The sequence below is a fragment of the Oscarella lobularis genome, chromosome 9 (assembly GCF_947507565.1).
Source record: "Oscarella lobularis chromosome 9, ooOscLobu1.1, whole genome shotgun sequence".
Lineage (NCBI taxonomy): Eukaryota > Metazoa > Porifera > Homoscleromorpha > Homosclerophorida > Oscarellidae > Oscarella > Oscarella lobularis.
The window spans coordinates 2,639,432-2,659,501 of NC_089183.1; the positions used below are offsets into that span (position 1 = coordinate 2,639,432).

Below are 20,070 nucleotides of genomic sequence, written 5' to 3' on the forward strand. Positions count from 1 at the left end.
CTGCTTTTGGCTGGAAACATCTGGCATACTTTTGCAGCGACTTTGATGCTCAGGAGTATTTCGATCAAACTGGTTTGTGTCCTTTGTGCCTTCTGAGAAAAGAAGTCGGTGCCGATGTCCTTTCTAGGCTCTCAATTCCAGCGGAGTTGAAAGACCTATTCGACGCAGTAATGAAGGCTTGTCCGGTACACAAAGAAGATTGAGCAGGACGAGAGTGCATGATCAATTAAGAACCGCTTTAAAAATTTATTGCTTTATTTGTGGTAATTGGTTTCGATGTCTTGTGAGAACGATTAATTGATTATTTAAATTGGCAAAAATCGACTCGTTCTCTGCATGGTGAGAGAAATCGGTTGAGATATAAGAGGAATGGTGGCCCAGGGCTAGCCTACGTACAGCAGACAAGTGTACTCCCATAGAAGAAAGCAGTAGACTGTCCCAATTCCGTCACCACTTTCTAAAAGCGATTTTCTCAATTTTTTGATATCTGCGCTCTTGACAAAACTATAAGAGGCGTTATAGCTGTACATGAATCGTGGTCAGAATCGGGAACGAATCGCTAACTCGAGAGCAGTCGTGATCTGCGACGACGTCATGCATGCAATAAACAGCGCAACCCCCGGTCGACACCGGACACCCGTACAACCAGTCATCTAGCTGTCGCCCAAGCTGACCCTTACAATCGTCATGTTCGAGCAGATCGTCACTGAATTGGCCTTAGAGCCTTACCCTCGCAATTGCTACGGCCACTATAGAGAAGTTCATCGCGCCCAATCCTCAAACGAATCAGCGAAAGACGCTCGCGGAGCCAGCACGCACATCTACTACGCTCTGCGCAACGCAGATCGATCGTTCATGCACAAAGTTGACGCAGATGAAATGTATCATTTCTACCTCGGCTCGCCTATCGTCGTCGTTGAATTGGACGCAAACGAGAGCGGTCACGCGAGAAGCACGTCGTGGGCTCTGACGTCACTTCCGGTCAGCGACCTTTTCACGCGGTGAAGAAGGGAACGTGGTTCGGCGCGTATCTGCTCAGGGATGACACGTGGGCATTGTGTGCGGTTTGACAGTTTCGCCGGCTTTTGTCCCGGAAGGATTTGTGGCGGGAAAGATAAAGGAGCTGCCTCAAGCAAAAGAAGTCATACTCAAACTAACTGAGGGCGAGTGACTTGGGTAGAGACGAAACGGGACACGCATGCTCTCGCGCGTATGAATGCTTGCTTATACAGTTAGATAGTGCGTGCACGGTGTATCAACTTGAAGTGAGTGACTATTGTCTGCATTGTTTCTATTGTGGAGCATTGTCTTGTGGCTATTTGCAACTATCGCGCGTTAGGCTTTTTTCCCCTGGTCTTTAAATCCTAAGTGGTGGAGGCGACTTTAGGGTCAGTTATAGACGTACCTGCCTGACTGCATGAGGAGAAAGAAGAAAAACAGAAAAAAAAAGAAGAAATAAGGCAAGTAAGGAAAATTCCTGTTTTCATTCCGCCAACTGCGCGCATGCTCGTCTCGAGTTACAAGAGGCATTCACAGGCTGTGCGCGGGCAGCTACGTACAACAAAGGAACATTTACAATGCCATTCCGCTTTGCGCTCCTTCTCTGCGCTCTTCTTATCACGGCACGTTTAGCCGAAGGAAAGGTCTTGATTCTCGGAGGCGGTCTCGCCGGATTGCAAGCGGCCCAAACGCTCAAAGACAACGGCGTCGATTTTCTCCTCCTGGAGGGAAGCGATCACGTAGGAGGAAGACTCGCCGCCGCAGCAATCGACGAAGTTGCCGCCGACTCGTTCTCTTGGACGCGCGACACAACGCCCGGTGGCGATCCCTTTGGCCCGTGGTTCCAAAAGTGCAATCTCGATTGGTCGGAGCCGGGGACGATTGCACTGACTATGATAAACGACACCGGCGCCGACATCACGTCAGTGACGAATGGACGTCTAGGCGAGTTGTATTCGATTTTGACAGAGGCGGCCAGGGCGTACGACAACGGGGACATACCAGGTAAGCTTCTCTGGTGGTCGCGTTTGTTTTTTTTTTAGGTCTAGAACGCCTACTTATGATGCATATGATTACTAACGATCCCTAAATAAAGAGATGGCTGCATGATGCAAACAGGGACCTCATCTCATATTACTCTAGATTCGCGATCACCAAGTCTTGGAGCTCTACTAACTTTGTACGGATGGCATCCGACGACGCCAATCGACTGGATACTCGAGTGGTATTTCTTCGAACTCGATCACGGACTGGCGTTGCACGCTCAATCGGCCACGAATTATCTATTCCTCTTGTCTCCTACAAACGGAATTGCCAAAACCCTGCAATTCTACTACAGCAGCAACGAGCTCAAGCCGGCGCGAGTGTTGCCCAAGTGCATGAGCGATACGATATTCGCCGGCGATATGCAGAATAAACTCGTGCTCAACGCCAAAGTGACGTCGATCTCTTACACGTCGTCAGGCGTGACGGTGACAACGGAATCCGGCACGACGTACGAAGGCGACTACGCTATCGTGACGTTCAGTCTCGGCGTGCTCCAGCGTGGCTTGGTCACCTTCACACCCGAAATACCCTTTTGGAAACGTCTCGCGTGGAGCGAGTTCGACATGTTGACGACGACCGTCCTGTACGCCGTTTTCGACACGAAACTGTCGCTCGCAAACGAGTTCTACACGTACGTGACGCACGATCTCAATAACAACTGGATACGAGACATGACGTCGACACTGAGTCACTTGCCCGAATACGCCAACAAGACGGTCCTTCACATTTACGTCACGGGACGATACGCCGAACGACTGATAGACCAGGCTTGGAGTAAAACTATAAATGACATCGCGATCATGTTTCGCAACATGTTCGGCAAGGAGCCGTCGAACGTCTACATGGCGGCACCGGGAAAGGATCCGCTTCTACTCGGCGGATTTCCATCTTGGCCTGTCGGCGCTTCGTGGGAGGATTTCGACGACGTGCGTCGACCGGTCGGCGGCCGACTCTTCTTCGCCGGCGATTTGTGCTGGTACTTTCGCGTGGCGCGTGCGTCTATGATTAGCGGCGAGGAGACGGCGAACGTTGTGACGTCGTGCATGAACGGGGGATCGTGCGCCTATAGGAAGTTCGCTCAAACTGCTACGCCCAACGAGTGCCCGACAACATGTAATTGAGAATAGATGTAGATTGATAGTTACCACCTTCTGATTTCTTAGCCGAAGAGTCAAGAGTTGGTGCCGGAATGATGATAGCTGTTGTCCTTTGTCTCATTGTTATGTGGCGTGGAATGAACTAAACTTTTAGGACAATGGCCCTAAGTTAGAAAGGGCTTTAGGACAATGCTTCTTCTTTTTTGTTGTTTTCCTGTTAATTGTCTCCTTGCCTGCACGGTTTTGTTCGTTGATTTAGCTTGTACCCGGTGCAAACCATCGACTGACTGACCTAGCTTGCGAGAAAACGCATGGGTACGTGACACGTACTGAATTACTAGCTAATGCGAATTTCTGAACAAACTCGCCTCGCCATTAGCCCCTCTTTCCCAGCGAACTCCTTCGAATGGGCCTCTCTGTTCGATCCATCGAGCTTTGTGTTCGCTTTGTGGCGACGCGCCTTTTCGAGCGATGGCTTCGATACGGCACGTATTCGAAATAGATACGAGAGTTAGTATCGCCGGTCGGACTGAAGCGGCGTCCAGTCGGCGCGAGCGCGACGACGCTGGGACGCGACGGGCAGGGAAGACGGAAGACAAGGTGGAACGCCGAATACGGGACTTCTTCATCGTGCCTTCGTACATCCAGAAGGCATAGATCAGGAATATTGCGTCTCTTCTTCGACTTTGACTCTATCTCTGGAGACGGCTAATTGGGCTCTCACAAACCCGGATTGAACCAGTATCCCTGATTGAACTCGGCATATGGACGTTCATCTCAACACGCTGTCCGATTGGGCCGTCCAAAGCCTGTGCGAAACGTTCTTCGTTCCGCGCTTGTCTTCACTGGGTGACATACCGGCTCTTCCCTTGCGTTCTGTGGCCGAGATTCTTCTCGGGGACCCCACGTGTTCAGTGTGCTTGCCTTCGCCTATCGCCAACCGCATTATCGACGGACTAGCTCGACGTGGAAAGCTCACAGAAGGAGTCCTCAATATTCTACTCGATCGCAATCGCATTCGTTTGACCGCGTTGCCTCTCTACTGTATTGATGTCGATCCAAACGCATTCGTCGACAAAATAGCAGAATTGGTCAACGTGACGAGCATTGACATATCGTTCAGTTCGTGTTGGGCGGATCTGTCGACTCCGTTTTTGAAAATCGTCGAGGACAAGTGCATGACGTCATTGACGAGCTTCTGTGCTCGTCACGTCGTCGGCGAAATTGGATTAGTCGAACTTCCGAATTTTTCAAATCTACAGCATTTGGATATTGGATTCACGTCCGTTTCTTGTGAAGAGCTGCGTACTTTCGTTTCGAGTCTACCTCTATTGGAGCATCTATGCATTTCTGGAATTCCTGTTAGCCTTTTGGAAGTGTTCTCCACGGCTGACTGTCTCGCATGTGTTGGTCTCCGACATCTCGGTCTCAATTCGTTAAAGTTCGTTTCTGACAAGGAATCGGAATTCACTCCGGCGCTACGTTCAAAGATTTCGGAATTTTTTACTAAGCTTGGTTATTTGAGCAGTGTCGATCTCTCGTATGTGTCTTGGTGCGGTGACAGGCATAATAAAGGAGAAGCAAGCGTGAAGCAAGCTCTTTACGAAATTCTAATGTGTTCTTCTTCACTTACTCACCTAGACTCTACGGACACTCTTTCCCTTGATTGCGTATGCGACGTTCTAAGAGTCACCAATCGATTTGGTCAACTCAAATTTCTTGAGAATTTTAACGGGCTTCGAGATTTGACAAAATATGGCGCTGAAAACTGTCAAATCTCTACTGGGGCAAACGTTGATGATTATCGCAGTAAGCATGCCTTGAGAAATTACGCTTCTCTTTATAATGCTGTTAATCCATGTTACCACATGTTATTTTTCCGCCGCGACGAAGTGATTCCTGCTCCAGTTTTGTCTATGATTTACGCTGGACTTCTTCGCCTGCAGACAGAAAAGGATGACTGGCATAAGGTGGCAAACGCTACCGGTGCATTTCTCAGCGACCTAATGGACACTCATCCTAGACTGAGAAAAGGGAAGCAACTTTTCGTATTAAGCCACTCTGCTTGTAGTCTACTAGAATTTGCTTTTCAGCACTTTCTGAATCCAAGGATTTGCCCTCTGCTTCGGGACTATTGTAACTATGGTGGGCGCTGGGGCCGGTTAGAAGAATCTTTTCTTTTCGCTCTGTTGTCATTCTCGTCGCTCGTTTGTTCGCATCCTCGTCTATTGCATTTGGCTATGGCAATTCTTAGCAATCTTCCAGAGAAATTGTGTATGAAGTATAAGTTTCTGGGGAAAGTATTCGAGAAACTGCCAGCAATCACTCGTGAACACTTGGCTATAAATCAAAGCTATCTTTCTAAATTGTGCGTTCGCCTAAGCAAGGCCCTCTATTGCGACGTTGAAAGATTGCGATATGATTCGTTTGACAAATCTCACTTCAAGTTTGCTCTCCAAGCTTACACAACTATTCGTGCTCTCTGTTCGCTGTGCCATGGGCTGCCGAATCTGTTTCATTATTTCGTCGACGTCCCTGAAGCTGTTGACAATTTGGCAGAAGTGGCTCTGAGAATCTCATATTTTTATTTTCATTGCAACGATCTGAACAAAATTCGGGTGGAAGACGTTTACTGCGCGGCTGTTGAATGCTTGTCTTACATCGCTGAAATTGGCGTCTTGGCTCATGTTGTGTGCTCGCGAAAGGTCATCAAGGTCATGGTCAATGCGTCGTCTTCGTCGCCAACTGAAAGAATGCGTTTCGCTTCTTCGTATTTGGCCGGACTCCTTGTTGTCAACGATGAACTGGACTCAATCTGGCCTCGCGATGTCGAAGCGAAAGATGCTCTGGTTGCTAAGGTGTTCGGAAGCAGCGACTATGAAAAAGGCTTTTTTGAACGCACAAATCGACACTGCTATTATTACACGACACTTGTGCCTTTAGTGAAGGTTTGCAACTGCTCTGAGTTCCCCGCTGTTTCTGCTTTTGGCTGGAAACATCTGGCATACTTTTGCAACCGCTTTAATGCTCGGGAGTATTTCGATCAAACTGGTTTGTGTCCTTTGTGCCTTCTGAGAAAAGAAGTCGGTGCCGATGTCCTTTCTAGGCTCTCAATTCCAGCGGAGTTGAAAGACCTATTCGACGCAGTAATGAAGGCTTGTCCGGTACACAAAGAAGATTGAGCAGGACGAGAGTGCATGATCAATTAAGAACCGCTTTAAAAATTTATTGCTTTATTTGTGGTAATTGGTTTCGATGTCTTGTGAGAATGATTAATTGATTATTTAAATTGGCAAAAATCGACTCGTTCTCTGCATGGTGAGAGAAATCGGTTGAGATATAAGAGGAATGGTGGCCCAGGGCTAGCCTACGTACAGCAGACAAGTGTTCTCCCATAGAAGAAAGCAGTAGACTGTCCCAATTCCGTCAACACTTTCTAAAAGCGATTTTCTCAATTTTTTGATATCTGCGCTCTTGACAAACTATAAGAGGCGTTAGCTGTACATGAAACGTGGTCAGACTCGGGAACGAATCGCTAACTCGAGAGCAGTCGTGATCTGCGTCGACGTCACGCATGCAACAGCGCAACCCCCGGTCGACACCGGATGTTAGAAAAGACACCCGTACAACCAGTCATCTGTCGCCCAGCTGACCCTTACAGTCGTCATGTTCGAGCAGATCGTCACCGAATTGGCCTTAGAGCCTTACCCTCGCAATTGCTACGGCCACTATAGAGAAGTTCATCGCGCCCAATCCTCAAACGAGTCAGCGAAAGAAGCTCGCGGAGCCAGCACGCACATCTACTACGCTCTGCGCAACGCCGATCGATCGTTCATGCACAAAGTTGACGCAGATGAAATGTATCACTTCTACCTCGGCTCGCCTATCGTCGTCGTTGAATTGGACGCAAACGAGAGCGGTCACGCGAGGAGCACCGTTGTGGGCTCCGACGTCACTTCCGGTCAGCGACCTTTTCACGCGGTGAAGAAGGGAACGTGGTTCGGCGCGTATCTGCTCAGGGATGACACGTGGGCATTGTGCGGTTTGACGGTTTCGCCGGCTTTTGTCCCGGAAGGATTTGTGGCGGGAAAGAGAAAGGAGCTGTTGGAAGAATATCCCAAAGCAAAAGAAGTCATACTCAAACTAACTGAGAGTGAGTGAATTTGGGGCAGAGACGAAACGAAACCGAAACAAGCATTTTTGCACGTTTTTTGCGAGCTAAAAACGCACTGATGATGCAAAACTACTGATGTCAGTGTACTTACTACTAGTAGAGCGAGTAACCAACCCGGAGAGCACCAAGTCATACACTGGTACTAGGAGGGTCTCGTTATTAAACGCTTTGAGGCCCGGAAGAGATAATGTCACTCGGCGTTTGAGCAGATCTCTCTTATAGCAGTATGGACAACTCGATCAAAATACGCACATAGTAGGACGCCTGGCTTTACCGTTACAATATGAATGCTTGCATGGCTGTACGCGCATCAACTTGAAATAGTATGCATTGTTGCTATTGTGAGGATTGTGCCTATTGAGGCTATTGAGGCTATTGTTACATTTCGTGATTAGCCTCGCGTGACGGGCCACGCCCTACCTGACAGTCGTGAACTGTTCCGGTCCATTCCGCTGCTGCGCGCATGCTCGTCTTGCTCTAGACCGGCGGCATTTGCTACAACAAAGCAACAATGGCATTCTGCTTTTCGTTCCTTCTTTTCGCTCTCCTATACTCGGTGCGTTTAGCCGAAGGAAAGGTCTTGATTCTCGGAGGCGGTCTCGCCGGATTGCAAGCGGCCCAAACGCTCAAAGACAACGGCGTCGATTTTCTCCTCCTGGAGGGAAGTGATCACGTAGGAGGAAGACTCGCCGCCGGAGCAATCGACGAAGTTGCAGCCGACTCGTTCTATTGGCCGCGTGACACCACGAAGCCCGGTGGCGACCCTTTGGGCCCCTGGTTTGCAAAGTGCAATCTCGATTGGTCGGAGGCCGGGTCGTTTGCACTGACTATGATAAATGGCACCGGCGCCGACTTAACATCAATAGCGAATGAACGTCTGAACGAGTTCTATTCGATTTTGACGGAGGCAGCCAGGGCGTACGACAACGGAGACATACCAGGTAATTAAGCTTCGCTGGTGGTCGTTTGTTTGTCTATAGAGCGCCTACTTTGGATGCACATGCATGATTAACGATCCCTAAGTAAAGAGATGGTTGCATGATGCAAACAGGGACCTCATCTCATATATAGGCCTACGTGACTAACTTTTATACTCTAGATTCGCGATCACCAAGTCTTGGAGCTCTTCTGACCCTGTACGGATGGCATCCGACGAAGCCAATCGACTGGATCCTCGAGTGGTTGTTCTTCGAACTCGATCACGGACTGACATCGCACGCTCAATCGGCCGCCCACTATCTATTCCTCGCTTCTCCTACGAACGGTGTCGACGGCACCACGCAATACTACTACAGCAGCAACGAGCCCAAGCTCTCGCGAGCGTTGCCCAAGTGCATGAGCAATACGATATTCGCCGGCGACCTGGAGAACAAACTCGTGCTCAACGCCAAAGTGAAGTCGATCACCTACACGTCGTCAGGCGTGACAGTGACAACGGACACCGGCTCGACGTACGAAGGCGACTACGCTATCGTGACGTTCAGTCTCGGCGTGCTCCAGCGCGGCTTGGTCACCTTTACACCCGAGATACCCTTTTGGAAACGTCTCGCGTGGAGCGAGTTCAACATGCTATCGGCGACCGTCCTGTACGCCGTCTTCGACACGAAATTGTCGCTCGCAAGCGAGCACTACGCGTACGTGACGCACGATCTCGATAACAACTGGATACGAGACATCACGCCCGTACTAAGTCACGTGCCCGAATACGCAAACATCATTTATACACGACGGGCAGATACGCAGAACGACTGACAGATCAGGCTTGGAGTAAAACTACGAATGACGACGTCACGACTATGCTACGCAATATGTTCGGCAAGGGGCCGTCAAACATCTACATGGCGGCACCGGGAAAGGATCCGCTTCTACTCGGCGGATTTCCAGTTTGGCCTGTCGGCGCTTCGTGGGAGGATTTCGACGACGTGCGTCAACCGGTCGACGATCGACTCTTTTTCGCCGGCGATTTGTGCTGGTACTATCGCGGGCCGCGTTCGGCTATGAATAGCGGCAACGAGACGGCGAACGTCGTGACGTCGTGCATGAATGGGGGATCGTGCGCCTATAGGCAGTTCGCTCAAACGGCACCGTCCAACGAGTGCCCGACAACATGTAATTGAGAAGATTCCATAGTTTGCTACCTGATTTTCGTTTCTTTTTTTATTTAGCTGAAGAGTCGAGAGTTGGTGCCGGAATGATGATAGCTGTTGTCCTTTGTCTGATTGTTATGTGGCGTGGAATGAACTAGGACAATGGCCCTTAGAAAGCGTTTCGTTGTTCCTTTTCGTTTCTCTCCTTGCCTGCACGGTTTTTCTTCGTTGATTTACCTTGTACCCGGTGCAAACCGCCGACTGACTGACCTAGCGTGCGCTGTAGCTACTTTTTCCGTGACGGTCACGCGAGAAAACGCCTGGGTACGTGACACGTACAGACTCACCAGCTAACGCGAATTTCTGAAGAAACTCGCTTCGCGATTAGCCCCTCTTTCCCAGCGAACTCCTTCGAATGGGCCTCTCTGTTCGATCCATCGAGCTTTGTGTTGACTTGTTGTGGCGACGCGCCTTGTCGAGCGATGGCTTCGATACGGCACGTACTCGAAATAGATACGAGGGTTAGTATCGACGGTCGGACTGAAGCGACGTCCGGTCGGCGCGAGCGCGACGACGCTGGGACGCGACGGGCAGGGAAGACAAGCTGGCACGCCGAATACGGGACTTCTTCATCGTGCCTTCGTACATCTAAGTACCCTGATGCATCCGGTACAAAACAGGTACAAATCTGTCAAAGAGATTAGACAGACTAGGCTAATGCATATGAGTAGACGCAATTACATTAGGTATAAGGCCGTTTAGCGATGTCGATCAAGAGCTCAGGCTTCAGTACGCGTCTCCCCGACACTCAATATATATTTAGGGCCTAACCATGCTCTTCTTTTGCTGTGTTCGTGGAAAACAATAATGACGCAACACAAACTTCGATCACGCACTAGTAGTGACGAACGATTGATGACAACTGAAAGAAAGATATACCATGCATTCAGTCGTCTACACTGTACTAAGCTGCAGTTATTCTAGGCAGAAGATTCTGCACTGCCTGAGAGAAGCTTCGTTTTCTCGGTCGGATCCCCGACTGCCGCCGCCTCCGAGGCACCTTCCTCTTCTCCTCTGCCCTTGATGTTTCTCAGAAAGACGAGAACAAACGACGTTGCAAAAATGAAAATGGCCAATCCCCACGCCGCCCAATTAAAATCGACATATTTAGCGACCGTCAAACCGCAAATAGGACTAATAACGAAACCGACCCCAAACGCCGTGCTGACGAGCGCATAGACGCCGCCGTACGTGTACGTGTAGCGCTTCTCGACGATCTCGCCGACTAGAAGACTCACAACCAAATCGACGACAGCGTAGAAAAATCCCAAGAAAAACAAGGGAATAATCGAGTAGTAAAGATTATGCGAATGAGCCAAACCGACGAGCGGAAGGAGCGCGAGACACACCGCAACGATGATCTGAGAGACAAGAGCATTGAGCCAGTAACATCGTTCACCGGGAAGTCGTCCATAAACCAATGATCCTATCGTATATGCAACGGTGAGCGAGAGAAGAATCAATCCAACAGAATACGTCGTCGGAACGGGATCTTCAAAATTCCCTTTCATCCACACAGGCAAAAGTGGCTCGATAAACGCCAATGACGAATATGTCGATACGAGAGATACGCAGCAGACGAGCACATAGGGATCGCATAGTAACCGAAGCATCGACGGTCCGGACTCGCCTTAGCCTCGTCCCCAGGCCCTTCACCAGCTAGCGCGCTTGGGGCGCACTCACTGGTGGAAGGGTTAGTGCGCTAGCTGGTGAAGGGCCTGGGGACGAGGCTAGACTCGCCTCGCGCTCTCTCCACCCCAGGGGGCGACGATCCCATTAGCAATGCAATGAGCGCCGACGCCAGAGATATGAGACCTGTTATTATAAAGGGCCATTTCCATCCGGCGTCGATTCCGCCCGGTACCGCCGAGAAGGCCCCCCCCAAAGGGGTACCCGACCACGAGACCGATTCCGGCGGCGGCGAAGGCGTTTCCCATCGCGTTAGCGCGCTCGTCGTCGCTCGTGTACCAAACGGCGACCATCGATAGACTGGCGACGACGGAGAAAGCGTCGCCGACGCCTTGGATTGCGCGCGTGACAAAGAGTACGATGTAGGTCTTTGTTAGGTCGTTTGCGGCTATTTGTTTTGCGAATGCCGATACGAAGGAAGCGGCTGTGTAAATGAGAAGACCTCCTACGACGGGGATTTGGTAGCCGTAGCGATCGGTGACGAACGCCGCGATGGGATTTGCGAAGATGGTTACGAAGGAATTTGCGGCGAGTAGGGCGCCGATTTGGATTTCCGTATCGTTGACGCCGAGGTAGTCGGGGACAATGGGAACAATAAAAGAATTGAGGATGCAGAGGAGGAATAGGGACAGGAAGGCGACGACTTGGACAAGTGGACGAAACGAGCCAATTCGATCGCGGAGAGTGCGACGACCCGGAGATGGCGAGGGCGCTGCTGTTCCGTACTCCATTCCACGCGTGTAGCTCAATTAGCTGCGGCGCACGCGTTTCCAGACAGGCACGTTGGACAAGATCTAATTAGTAGTCACTTCTAAGAGTTCCTGTACATTGCTTTTTGGTTACACTTGCCGGAGTGCAAGCCGCGTAAGAAAACCGCGCTTATTTTCCTGTATTTGATTCGCCGGTTTTTTTCACCTAAAGATTCTAGGTGGGTGGGTATGAATTCAAGTTCCCGCCAAGCTAGTACAGTAATTTCAGCCAAAGCTTAACAGCCCCAGCCAGGAGGCTCTCTGCATGCCAAGTGCCCATGTGCTGTTACCTTTCTGCGTGTACATTCTTCACGTTTGCCTTTGCCCGTAACGTATCAATGCGCGCTGAATCGCTGCAATCGCCAATTTCCATTCGCAAGCATTCTCACGAAAACTGACGCTGTGAAAATGGCCCCCTCAGTCGTTGTCACCGCAGCCTCAACTCATATCAAAGGAGCGAGACGAGAGACTCGTCTTCCGACGACGCGCGCGCGCGCTAACACGATGACTTCCTCCGCTTCTGCATCGCCTCTCGACCTTCCCGTCGTCCTTTACGAAATTTTCCGTCATTGTAACGCTCGCACGCTCGCCAGAGCGAGTTGCGTCAATCGCCTATGGCGCGAAACGGCTCAACGCGTGACGTCAAACGCAGTCAGAGCGTTCTCGACCCACTTTACTGCGCGTTCGACGTACGCCGAATGCCTACTCGACGTCGCTTCTCACATCGACACGCTCCAACGCGCACCAGCAGCTCTCCTACTATTCATTTCGCAGGACGACGATGACGATGACGTCGACGTAGTGACGTCATTTTGCAGTAGAATACCATCAAATTGCATAGCAATATTCTGCCACAACGAAGAAGTTGGCGTCATCGGCAAAGACGGACGCGTTTTCGAGTCGGACGATAAACAACCGGTCGTCGTGACAACGCTCGTCGTTCCTCGATTAAATAATATGTCCGTTCAACTGCTCGGCTTGAACGGATACGAGAGTCCGAAAAAATTCACCGAGAACGCGATTCGCAGTCTCTTTGCTAGTAGCAACGTCGACCGGAGCCGCCGAAGACCCAAGCAGGAACTCGTGAATTTATTCCCCGGCGGCGTCATCGATTACGAGTCGTCGCGTCTCGTTCTCTGCTTGACGTCCAGCGAAAGTCAATACTCCCCCGGTTGCAGTCAGCCGTTCTATCGCGGACTTCTTCGTTGTCGTCGTCGTCGTCATGGTAACGCACTAACTGGCGCTCTCGTCGGCGGTACGGTCATAGGGGGTATTCGCTGCTACGTCGGTGCGACACCGATTCCTTATCCTAATTCGTCCCTTCTCGGATTGGCACTCGGAGGAGTCGGTTTTCGGCCCGCTACCGTGGTGTCACGTGACGTTCGAGACGTTCGAGACTTGATGGCGAGAGTTCGTCGAGATTTGAGTGGTGGCGCGTCGACGCTTCTATCCGCCGCGTGTTTCGCGTGTATTTGCGTCGGGCGACGAGATGACGTCGTACCCGGATCGTCGTTGGATCCTTTGCACTCGATGCGAGCGCTCTTTCCCGGCGTTCCTGTCGTCGGTTTTTTGGGCAATGGCGAGTTTGGCGAATTGGGTGCCTGCGGTTGCGAGGATGAGGCTGGCGCGGGTGGCGACGACGACGACGACGATCAAGGAGATCACAAGCACTCTGAGAAGCGCAAGCGTCTTGAAACGTTTCAGCATGCTTTCACGTTTGCTTTTGGATTTCTGACGTTACCCAGCTAAGTTTATTGCCATTCTGATGGCAGTTTTGTAGATTTTTGCGTAATACCAGCTGGTGTACTTTTAGGACGTTAGGTGGCTTAGAGGCAGCGTGCAGTGAATTCCTCGCGAGAGAATATCTGTAGTCGACACCGAGTCATGTGAGAGAATATAGTTCAATTTCCCTTTTGTTTCGCCTACCAAGAAGACGTGCAGCTTTACGTGTGACGAGGATGGTAAGTTTGTTCTAGACGAAAACCCGTCCGCGCATTAAATAACATAATTTAATTAACAAAAACATCATATTAACACACGAAACGAGATTGCGAAGACCAACCCACAACGATAAACTTATCAAACACAAAAAATTGGTCGCTCTCGTCCGGCTCAGTCTTCTTTGTGCACCGGACATGCCTTCATTACTGCGTCGAACTGGTCTTCCAACTCCGCTGGAATTGAGAGCCCAGAAACCACATCGGCACCGACTTCTTTTCTCAGAAGGCACAAAGGACACAACCCGGTTTCGGCGAAATAGTTATGAGCATGAAAGTAGCTGCAACAAAAGTATGCCAGATGGTTCAAGCCAAAAGCAGAGACAGCGGGGAATTCAGAGCAGTTGCAAACATTCACCAAAGGCACAAGTGTCGTGTAATAATAGCAGTTTAGTTCGGCTTTAGTTGTGCGTTCAAAAAAGCCTCTTTCATAGTCGCTGTTTCCGAACACCTTAGCAACCAGAGCATCTTTGCTCTCGACATCGTTAGGCCAGATTGAGTCCAGATCGTCGTTGACAATAAGGAGTGCAGCCAAATACGAAGAGGCGATACGCATTCTCTCGGTTGGCGGCGAACACGACGCCGCATCAACAATAGCCTTGATGACTTTTCGCAAGCACACTGTATGCGCCAAGTCGCGAATCAATGTACGACAGGAATTCGACAGCCACGCAGTAACTCGACTTACCCCTACCAGCATGAAAATAAAAATACGAGCCTCTTTGGGCCACTTCTGCCAAATTGTCCACAGCTTCAGGAACTTCGACGAAATCACGGAACAGACTCGGCAGCCCATAGCACAGTGAACAAAGAGCCCGAACAATTGTAGAAGCTCCGATAAGAAAGTCGCTGAGGTACTGATCCCTTAGCATTATTTCAACGTCAGGATAGCAATTGATGAAATAGCTTAGGCGAACGCACAATTTAGAAAGATTGCCTTTATTTCCAGCCAAGTGTTGACGAACGATTGCCGGCACTTTTTCGAACAATCTTCTTAGCGTGCTGTACTTCGAATACGAGTCGTCTGGAAGATCGCTAATGAATGCCACAGCCAAATGCAAAAGAAGAGGTTGTGAACAAATAAACGGCGAGAAACGATAAACACTTGAGACTAGGGCTTGGACAAAACAGATCATATCTCTCGTACCATGAAAAGCAGCTCTGTCTGAAAATTCCCGAAGTAGAGGAAAAATCTTTGGATTAAGAAATTTCCGAAAAAAATATTCTAGCAGACCACAAGCATGGTGGCCTAAAACAAGTGGCTTCTTGTCTTTAATACTATACCATTCCATTTGGCTATCCAATTCCATTCTGCTGAACAAGCTGTTGAAAAACTTAGCGATCACCTTTGCTGTCTTAGAATCCTTTTCAGTCTGCATGCGAAGCAGTCCCGCGTAAAGCATTGACGAGACTGGAGAAGGAATCACCTCGTAACTGCGCCGCAATATTCTATGGTCATAAAGAGTAACGACATCAGAAAAAGCAGCGTAATTTCTCAAAGCGTGCTTGCTGCAATAATCATGAACGTTCTCCCCAGTCGAAATTTGACAGGTCTCAGCGCCAAGATCATATTTATTATTATATTCATCCATTTTCTCAAGAAATTTGAGTTGACTGAATCGATTAGTAGCTCTTAGAACGTCGCATACGCAATCCATGGAGAGAGTGTCTGAGCATTCAAGGTGAGTAAGCGAAGAAGAACTGGTTAGAATGTCGTAAAGGGCCTGTTTTACGCTTGCAGCTGATTTGCCGTCACGGCGCCAAGAAACGTAAGAGAGATCAAGACTGCTCAAAAGGCCAAGCTTGGAAAAAAACGCTGAAATGTTAGAACTTAGCGTTGCAGTGAATTTCGATTCTGTGACAGGGACGACGTACAACGAATTGAGGCCGAGATGTTTGAGACGAACACATGCGAGACAGTCAGCCGTGGAAAACACTTCCAAAAGGCTAACAGGAATTCCAGAAATGCATAGATGCTCCAGTAGAGGTAGACTCGATACAAAAATACGCAGCTCCTCAAGAGAAACGGACGTGAATCCAATGTCCAAATGCCTTAGATTTGAAAAATGCGGAAGTTCGACTAATCCAATTTCGCCAATGACATGACGAGCAGAGAAGCTTGTCAATGACGTCATGCACTTGTCCTCGACGATTTTCAAAAAAGGAGTCGACAGATCCGCCCAACACGGACTGAACGATATGTCTATGCTCGTCACGTTGACCAATTCTGCTATTTTGTCGACGAATGCGTTTGGATCGACATCAATACAGTAGAGAGGCAACGCAGTCAAACGAATGCGATTTCGATCGAGTAGAATATTGAGGACGCCTGCTGTCAGCTTTCCACGTCGAGCCAGTCCGTCGATAATGCGGTTGGCGATAGGCGAAGGCAAGCGGATTGAAAACGTGGAGTCCCCGAGAAGAATCTCGGCGAGAGAGGGCAAAGGAGACGCTGGTATGTCACCCAGTGAAGACAAATGCGGAACAAAAAACGTTTCGCACAGACTTTGGACGGCCCAATCGGAGAGCGTGTCGAGATGAACGTCCATGTCGAACTGTATAATCCGGGTTTGTGAGAGCCGACTCGATCACGTGCCAAGCCCCTACACCACGCGGGTCACCACGCGACGGATTTTTTGCTCTGTGCAGCAAGAGGAATGACGGTGAGCGTTTTCTCGGCTGCATTTTTACATCAAAAGCTGCTTGGAAATTAGGAGTGACAAATTTGAATTTATCGAATCTTACGACATCGGTCTGAAAATCGAATGGGTAATTTTGCTGAGAAAGAAATACCTCTGATGCAACGGAGAATCTATCAAGCTAACTATGTTACTTAGAAGAATTGTAATTTCAGCCAAGCCTAACAGCCCCGGCCAGGAGGCTCTCTGCATGCCAAGTGCCCATATGCTGTTACCTTTTTCTGCGTGTACATTCCTCACGTTTGCCTTTGCCCGTATCAATGCGCGCCGAATCGCTGCGATCGCCAATTTCCATTTGGAAGCATTCTCACGAAAACTGACGCTGTCGTGTGCTGTGAAAATTGCCCCTCAGTCGTTGTCACCGTAGCCTCAACTCTATCGTCGCCCAAAGGAGCGAGACGAGAGACTCGTCTTCCGACGACGCGCGCGCGCTAACACGACGACTACCTCCACTACCTCCGCTTCTGCATCGCCTCCCGTCGTCCTTTACGAAATTTTCCGTCATTGTAACGCTCGCACACTGGCCAGAGCGAGTTGCGTCAATCGCCTATGGCGCGAAACGGCTCGACGCGTGACGAACGCAGTCAGAGCGTTCTCGACCCACGTCAGTGCGCGTGCGACGTACGCCGAATGCCTTCTCGACGTCGCCTCTCACATCGACACGCTCCAACGCGCACCAGCAGCTCTCCTACTATTCATTTCGCATTACGACCACGATTACAGTGTCGTCGACGAAGTGACGTCATTTTGCCCTAGAATACCGTCAAATTGGATAGCAATATTCTGCCGCAACGAAGAAGTTGGCGTCATTGGCAAAGACGGACGCGTTTTCGAGTCGGACGATAAACAACCGGTCGTCGTGACGACGCTCGTCATTCCTCGATTAAATGATATGTCCGTTCAACTGCTCGGCTTGAACGGATTGGAGAGTCCGGAAAAATTCACCGAGAACGCGATTCGCCGTCTCTTTGCTAGCAGCAACGTCGAGTTCGAGATCTGCCGAATACCCAAGCAGGAAGTCGTGAATTTATTCCCCGGCGGCGTCATCGATTACGAGTCGTCGCGTCTCGTTCTCTGCTTGACGTCCAGCGAAAGTCAATACTCCCCCGGTTGCAGTCAGCCGTTCTATCGCGGACTTCTTCGTTGTCGTCGTCGTCGTCGTCATGGTAACGCACTAACTAGCGCTCTCGTCGGCGGTACGGTCATAGGGGGTATTCGATGCTACGTCGGTGCGACACCGATTCCTTACTCGGAGGAGTCGGTTTTCAGCCCGCTACCGTGGTGTCACGTGACGTTCGAGACGTTCGAGACTTGATGGCGAGAGTTCGTCGAGATTTGGGTGGTGGCGCGTCGACGCTTCGATCCGCCGCGTGTTTTGCGTGTATTTGCGTCGGGCGACGAGACGACGTCGTACCCGGATCGTCGTCGGATCCTTTGCACTCGATGCGAGCGCTCTTTCCCGGCGTTCCTGTCGTCGCTTTTTTAGGTAATGGGGAGGTTGGCGAATTGGGTGCCTGCGGTTGTGAGGATGAGGCTGGCGCGGGTGGCGACGACGACGACGACGACGATCAAGGAGATCACAAGCACTCTGAGAAGCGCAAGCGTCTTGAAACGTTACAGCATGCTTTCACGTTTGCTTTTGGATTTCTGACGTTACCCAGCTATGTTTATTGCCCTTCTGATGGCAGTTTCGTAGATTTTTGCGTAATACCAGCTGGTGTACTTTTAGGACGTTAGGTGGCTTAGAGGCAGCGTGCAGTGAATTCCTCGCGAGGGAATATCTGGAGTCGACACCGAGTCATGTGAGAGCATATAATCCTACCACTAGAAGCAGACGTGCAGCTTTACGTGTGACGAGGATGGTAAGTTTGTTCTAGACGAAAACCCGTCCGCGCATTAAATAACATAATTTAATCAACAAAAACATCATATTAACACACGAAACGAGATTGTGAAGACCAACCCACAAGGATAAACTAATCAAACACAAAAATGCGATTCTTTTGGTCGCTCTCGTCCGGCTCAGTCTCCTTTGTGCACCGGACATGCCTTCATTACTGCGTCGAACTGGTCTTCCAACTCCGCTGGAATTGAGAGCCCAGAAACCACATCGGCACCGACTTCTTTTCTCAGAAGGCACAAAGGACACAACCCAGTTTGGGCGAAATACTTCTGAGCATCAAAGTCGCTGCAAAAGTATGCCAGATGGTTCAAGCCAAAAGCAGAGACAGCGGGGAATTCAGAGCAGTTGCAAACATTCACCAAAGGCACAAGTGTCGTGTAATAATAGCAGTCAGGATAATTTAGTTCGGCTTTAGTTGTGCGTTCAAAAAAGCCTCTTTCATAGTCGCTGTTTCCGAACACCTTAGCAATCAGAGCATCTTTGCTTTCGACATCGTTAGGCCAGATTGAGTCCAGATCGTCGTTGACAATAAGGAGTGCAGCCAAATACGAAGAGGCGACACGCATTCTCTCAGTTTGCGAACACGACGCCGCATCAACAATAGCCTTGATGACTTTTCGCGAGCACACTGTATGCGCCAAGGGGCGAATTTCAGCAATGTAAGACAGGAATTCAACAGCCACGCAGTAACTCGTCTTACCCCTACCAGCATGAAAATAAAAATACGAGCCTCTTAGAGCCACTTCTGCCAAATTGTCCACAGCTTCAGGAACTTCGACGAAATCTTGGAACAGACTCGGCAGCCCATAGCACAGTGAACAAAGAGCTCGAACAGAAGAAGAAGCTCCGAAAAGAAAGTCGCTGAGGTAATACCCCCCCTTATATAGCATTCTCTCAACTTCAATTTCAGAATAGACGACACGGCTTAGGCGAACGCACAATTTAGAAAGATTGCTTTTATTTTTAGCCAAGTGTTGACGAACGATTGCCGGCACTTTTTCGAACAATCTTTTTAGCGTGTGGTACTTCGAATACGAGTGGTCCGGAAGATTGCTAATGACTGCCACAGCCAAATGCAAAAGAAGAGGTTGTGAACAAATAAACGGCGAGAAATGAAAAACACTTGACACTAGGGCTTCAACAAAACAGTTCACATCTCTCATACCATCACTCACGGCAAAGTCGTCTGAAAATTCCCGAAGCAGAGGGAAAATCCTTGGATTAAGAAATTTCCGAAAAAAATATTCTAGCAGACCACAAGCATGGTGGCCTAAGACAAGTGGCTTCTTGTGTTTCTCAATATCCGTTTTCATTTTGCTGGACAAGCTGGCGAAAAACTCAGCGATGACCTTTGCTATCTTAAAATCCTTCTCAGTCTGCATGCGAAGCAGTCCCGCGTAAAGCATTGACGAGACTGGAGAAGGAATCACCTCGCCGCTGCGCCGCAATACTCTTTGGTCATAAAGAGTAACAACATCAGAAAAAGCAGCGTAATTTCTCAAAGCGTGCTTGCTGCAATAATCATGAACGTTCTCCCCAGTCGAAATTTGACAGGTCTCAGCGCCAAGA

At 49.7% G+C, this 20,070-nt stretch overlaps 4 protein-coding genes and 1 pseudogene across 4 annotated transcripts; 4 read left to right on the top strand and 1 right to left on the bottom strand.

Annotated features, from left to right (window-relative positions):
- The first annotated feature begins 1,529 nt into the window (after window positions 1–1,529).
- On the top strand, window positions 1,530–3,425 carry LOC136191220 (uncharacterized). The gene is made up of 3 exons (XM_065979527.1): window positions 1,530–2,004; window positions 2,143–3,159; window positions 3,210–3,425. Exons 1-3 carry the CDS (start codon window positions 1,578–1,580, stop codon window positions 3,287–3,289), a joined length of 1,524 nt encoding a protein of 507 aa, XP_065835599.1. The 5' UTR covers window positions 1,530–1,577; the 3' UTR covers window positions 3,290–3,425.
- Window positions 3,426–6,809: 3,384 nt separating this feature from the next.
- Window positions 6,810–7,304, top strand: LOC136191445 (uncharacterized). The gene has a single exon (XM_065979769.1). It carries the CDS (start codon window positions 6,810–6,812, stop codon window positions 7,302–7,304), a length of 495 nt encoding a protein of 164 aa, XP_065835841.1.
- A 521-nt stretch (window positions 7,305–7,825) lies between these two features.
- Window positions 7,826–9,680, top strand: LOC136191053 (uncharacterized; annotated as a pseudogene).
- Window positions 9,681–10,272: 592 nt separating this feature from the next.
- LOC136191446 (chromaffin granule amine transporter-like) lies at window positions 10,273–12,280 on the bottom strand. Its single transcript, XM_065979770.1, has 2 exons — window positions 11,201–12,280; window positions 10,273–11,089 (listed from the first exon to the last, which is right to left on the bottom strand). The coding sequence occupies exons 1-2, from the start codon at window positions 11,882–11,884 to the stop codon at window positions 10,385–10,387; spliced, it is 1,389 nt and encodes a 462-aa protein (XP_065835842.1). The 5' UTR covers window positions 11,885–12,280; the 3' UTR covers window positions 10,273–10,384.
- A 50-nt stretch (window positions 12,281–12,330) lies between these two features.
- LOC136191052 (F-box only protein 22-like) lies at window positions 12,331–13,816 on the top strand. Its single transcript, XM_065979341.1, has one exon. The coding sequence runs from the start codon at window positions 12,407–12,409 to the stop codon at window positions 13,649–13,651; it is 1,245 nt and encodes a 414-aa protein (XP_065835413.1). The 5' UTR covers window positions 12,331–12,406; the 3' UTR covers window positions 13,652–13,816.
- Window positions 13,817–20,070: the final 6,254 nt, after the last annotated feature.

Coding starts and splice junctions, on each gene's coding strand:
- LOC136191446 (XM_065979770.1), bottom strand. CDS start 11,884: ATGGAGTACGGAACAGCAGCGCCCTCGCCATCTCCGGGTCGTCGCACT. Junction 11,090..11,200: donor GTGGAGAGAGCGCGAGGCGA/GTCTAGCCTCGT, acceptor GGCTAAGGCGAG/TCCGGACCGTCGATGCTTCG.
- LOC136191445 (XM_065979769.1), top strand. CDS start 6,810: ATGTTCGAGCAGATCGTCACCGAATTGGCCTTAGAGCCTTACCCTCGC.
- LOC136191220 (XM_065979527.1), top strand. CDS start 1,578: ATGCCATTCCGCTTTGCGCTCCTTCTCTGCGCTCTTCTTATCACGGCA. Junction 2,005..2,142: donor CGACAACGGGGACATACCAG/GTAAGCTTCTCT, acceptor ATATTACTCTAG/ATTCGCGATCACCAAGTCTT. Junction 3,160..3,209: donor CAACGAGTGCCCGACAACAT/GTAATTGAGAAT, acceptor CTGATTTCTTAG/CCGAAGAGTCAAGAGTTGGT.
- LOC136191052 (XM_065979341.1), top strand. CDS start 12,407: ATGACTTCCTCCGCTTCTGCATCGCCTCTCGACCTTCCCGTCGTCCTT.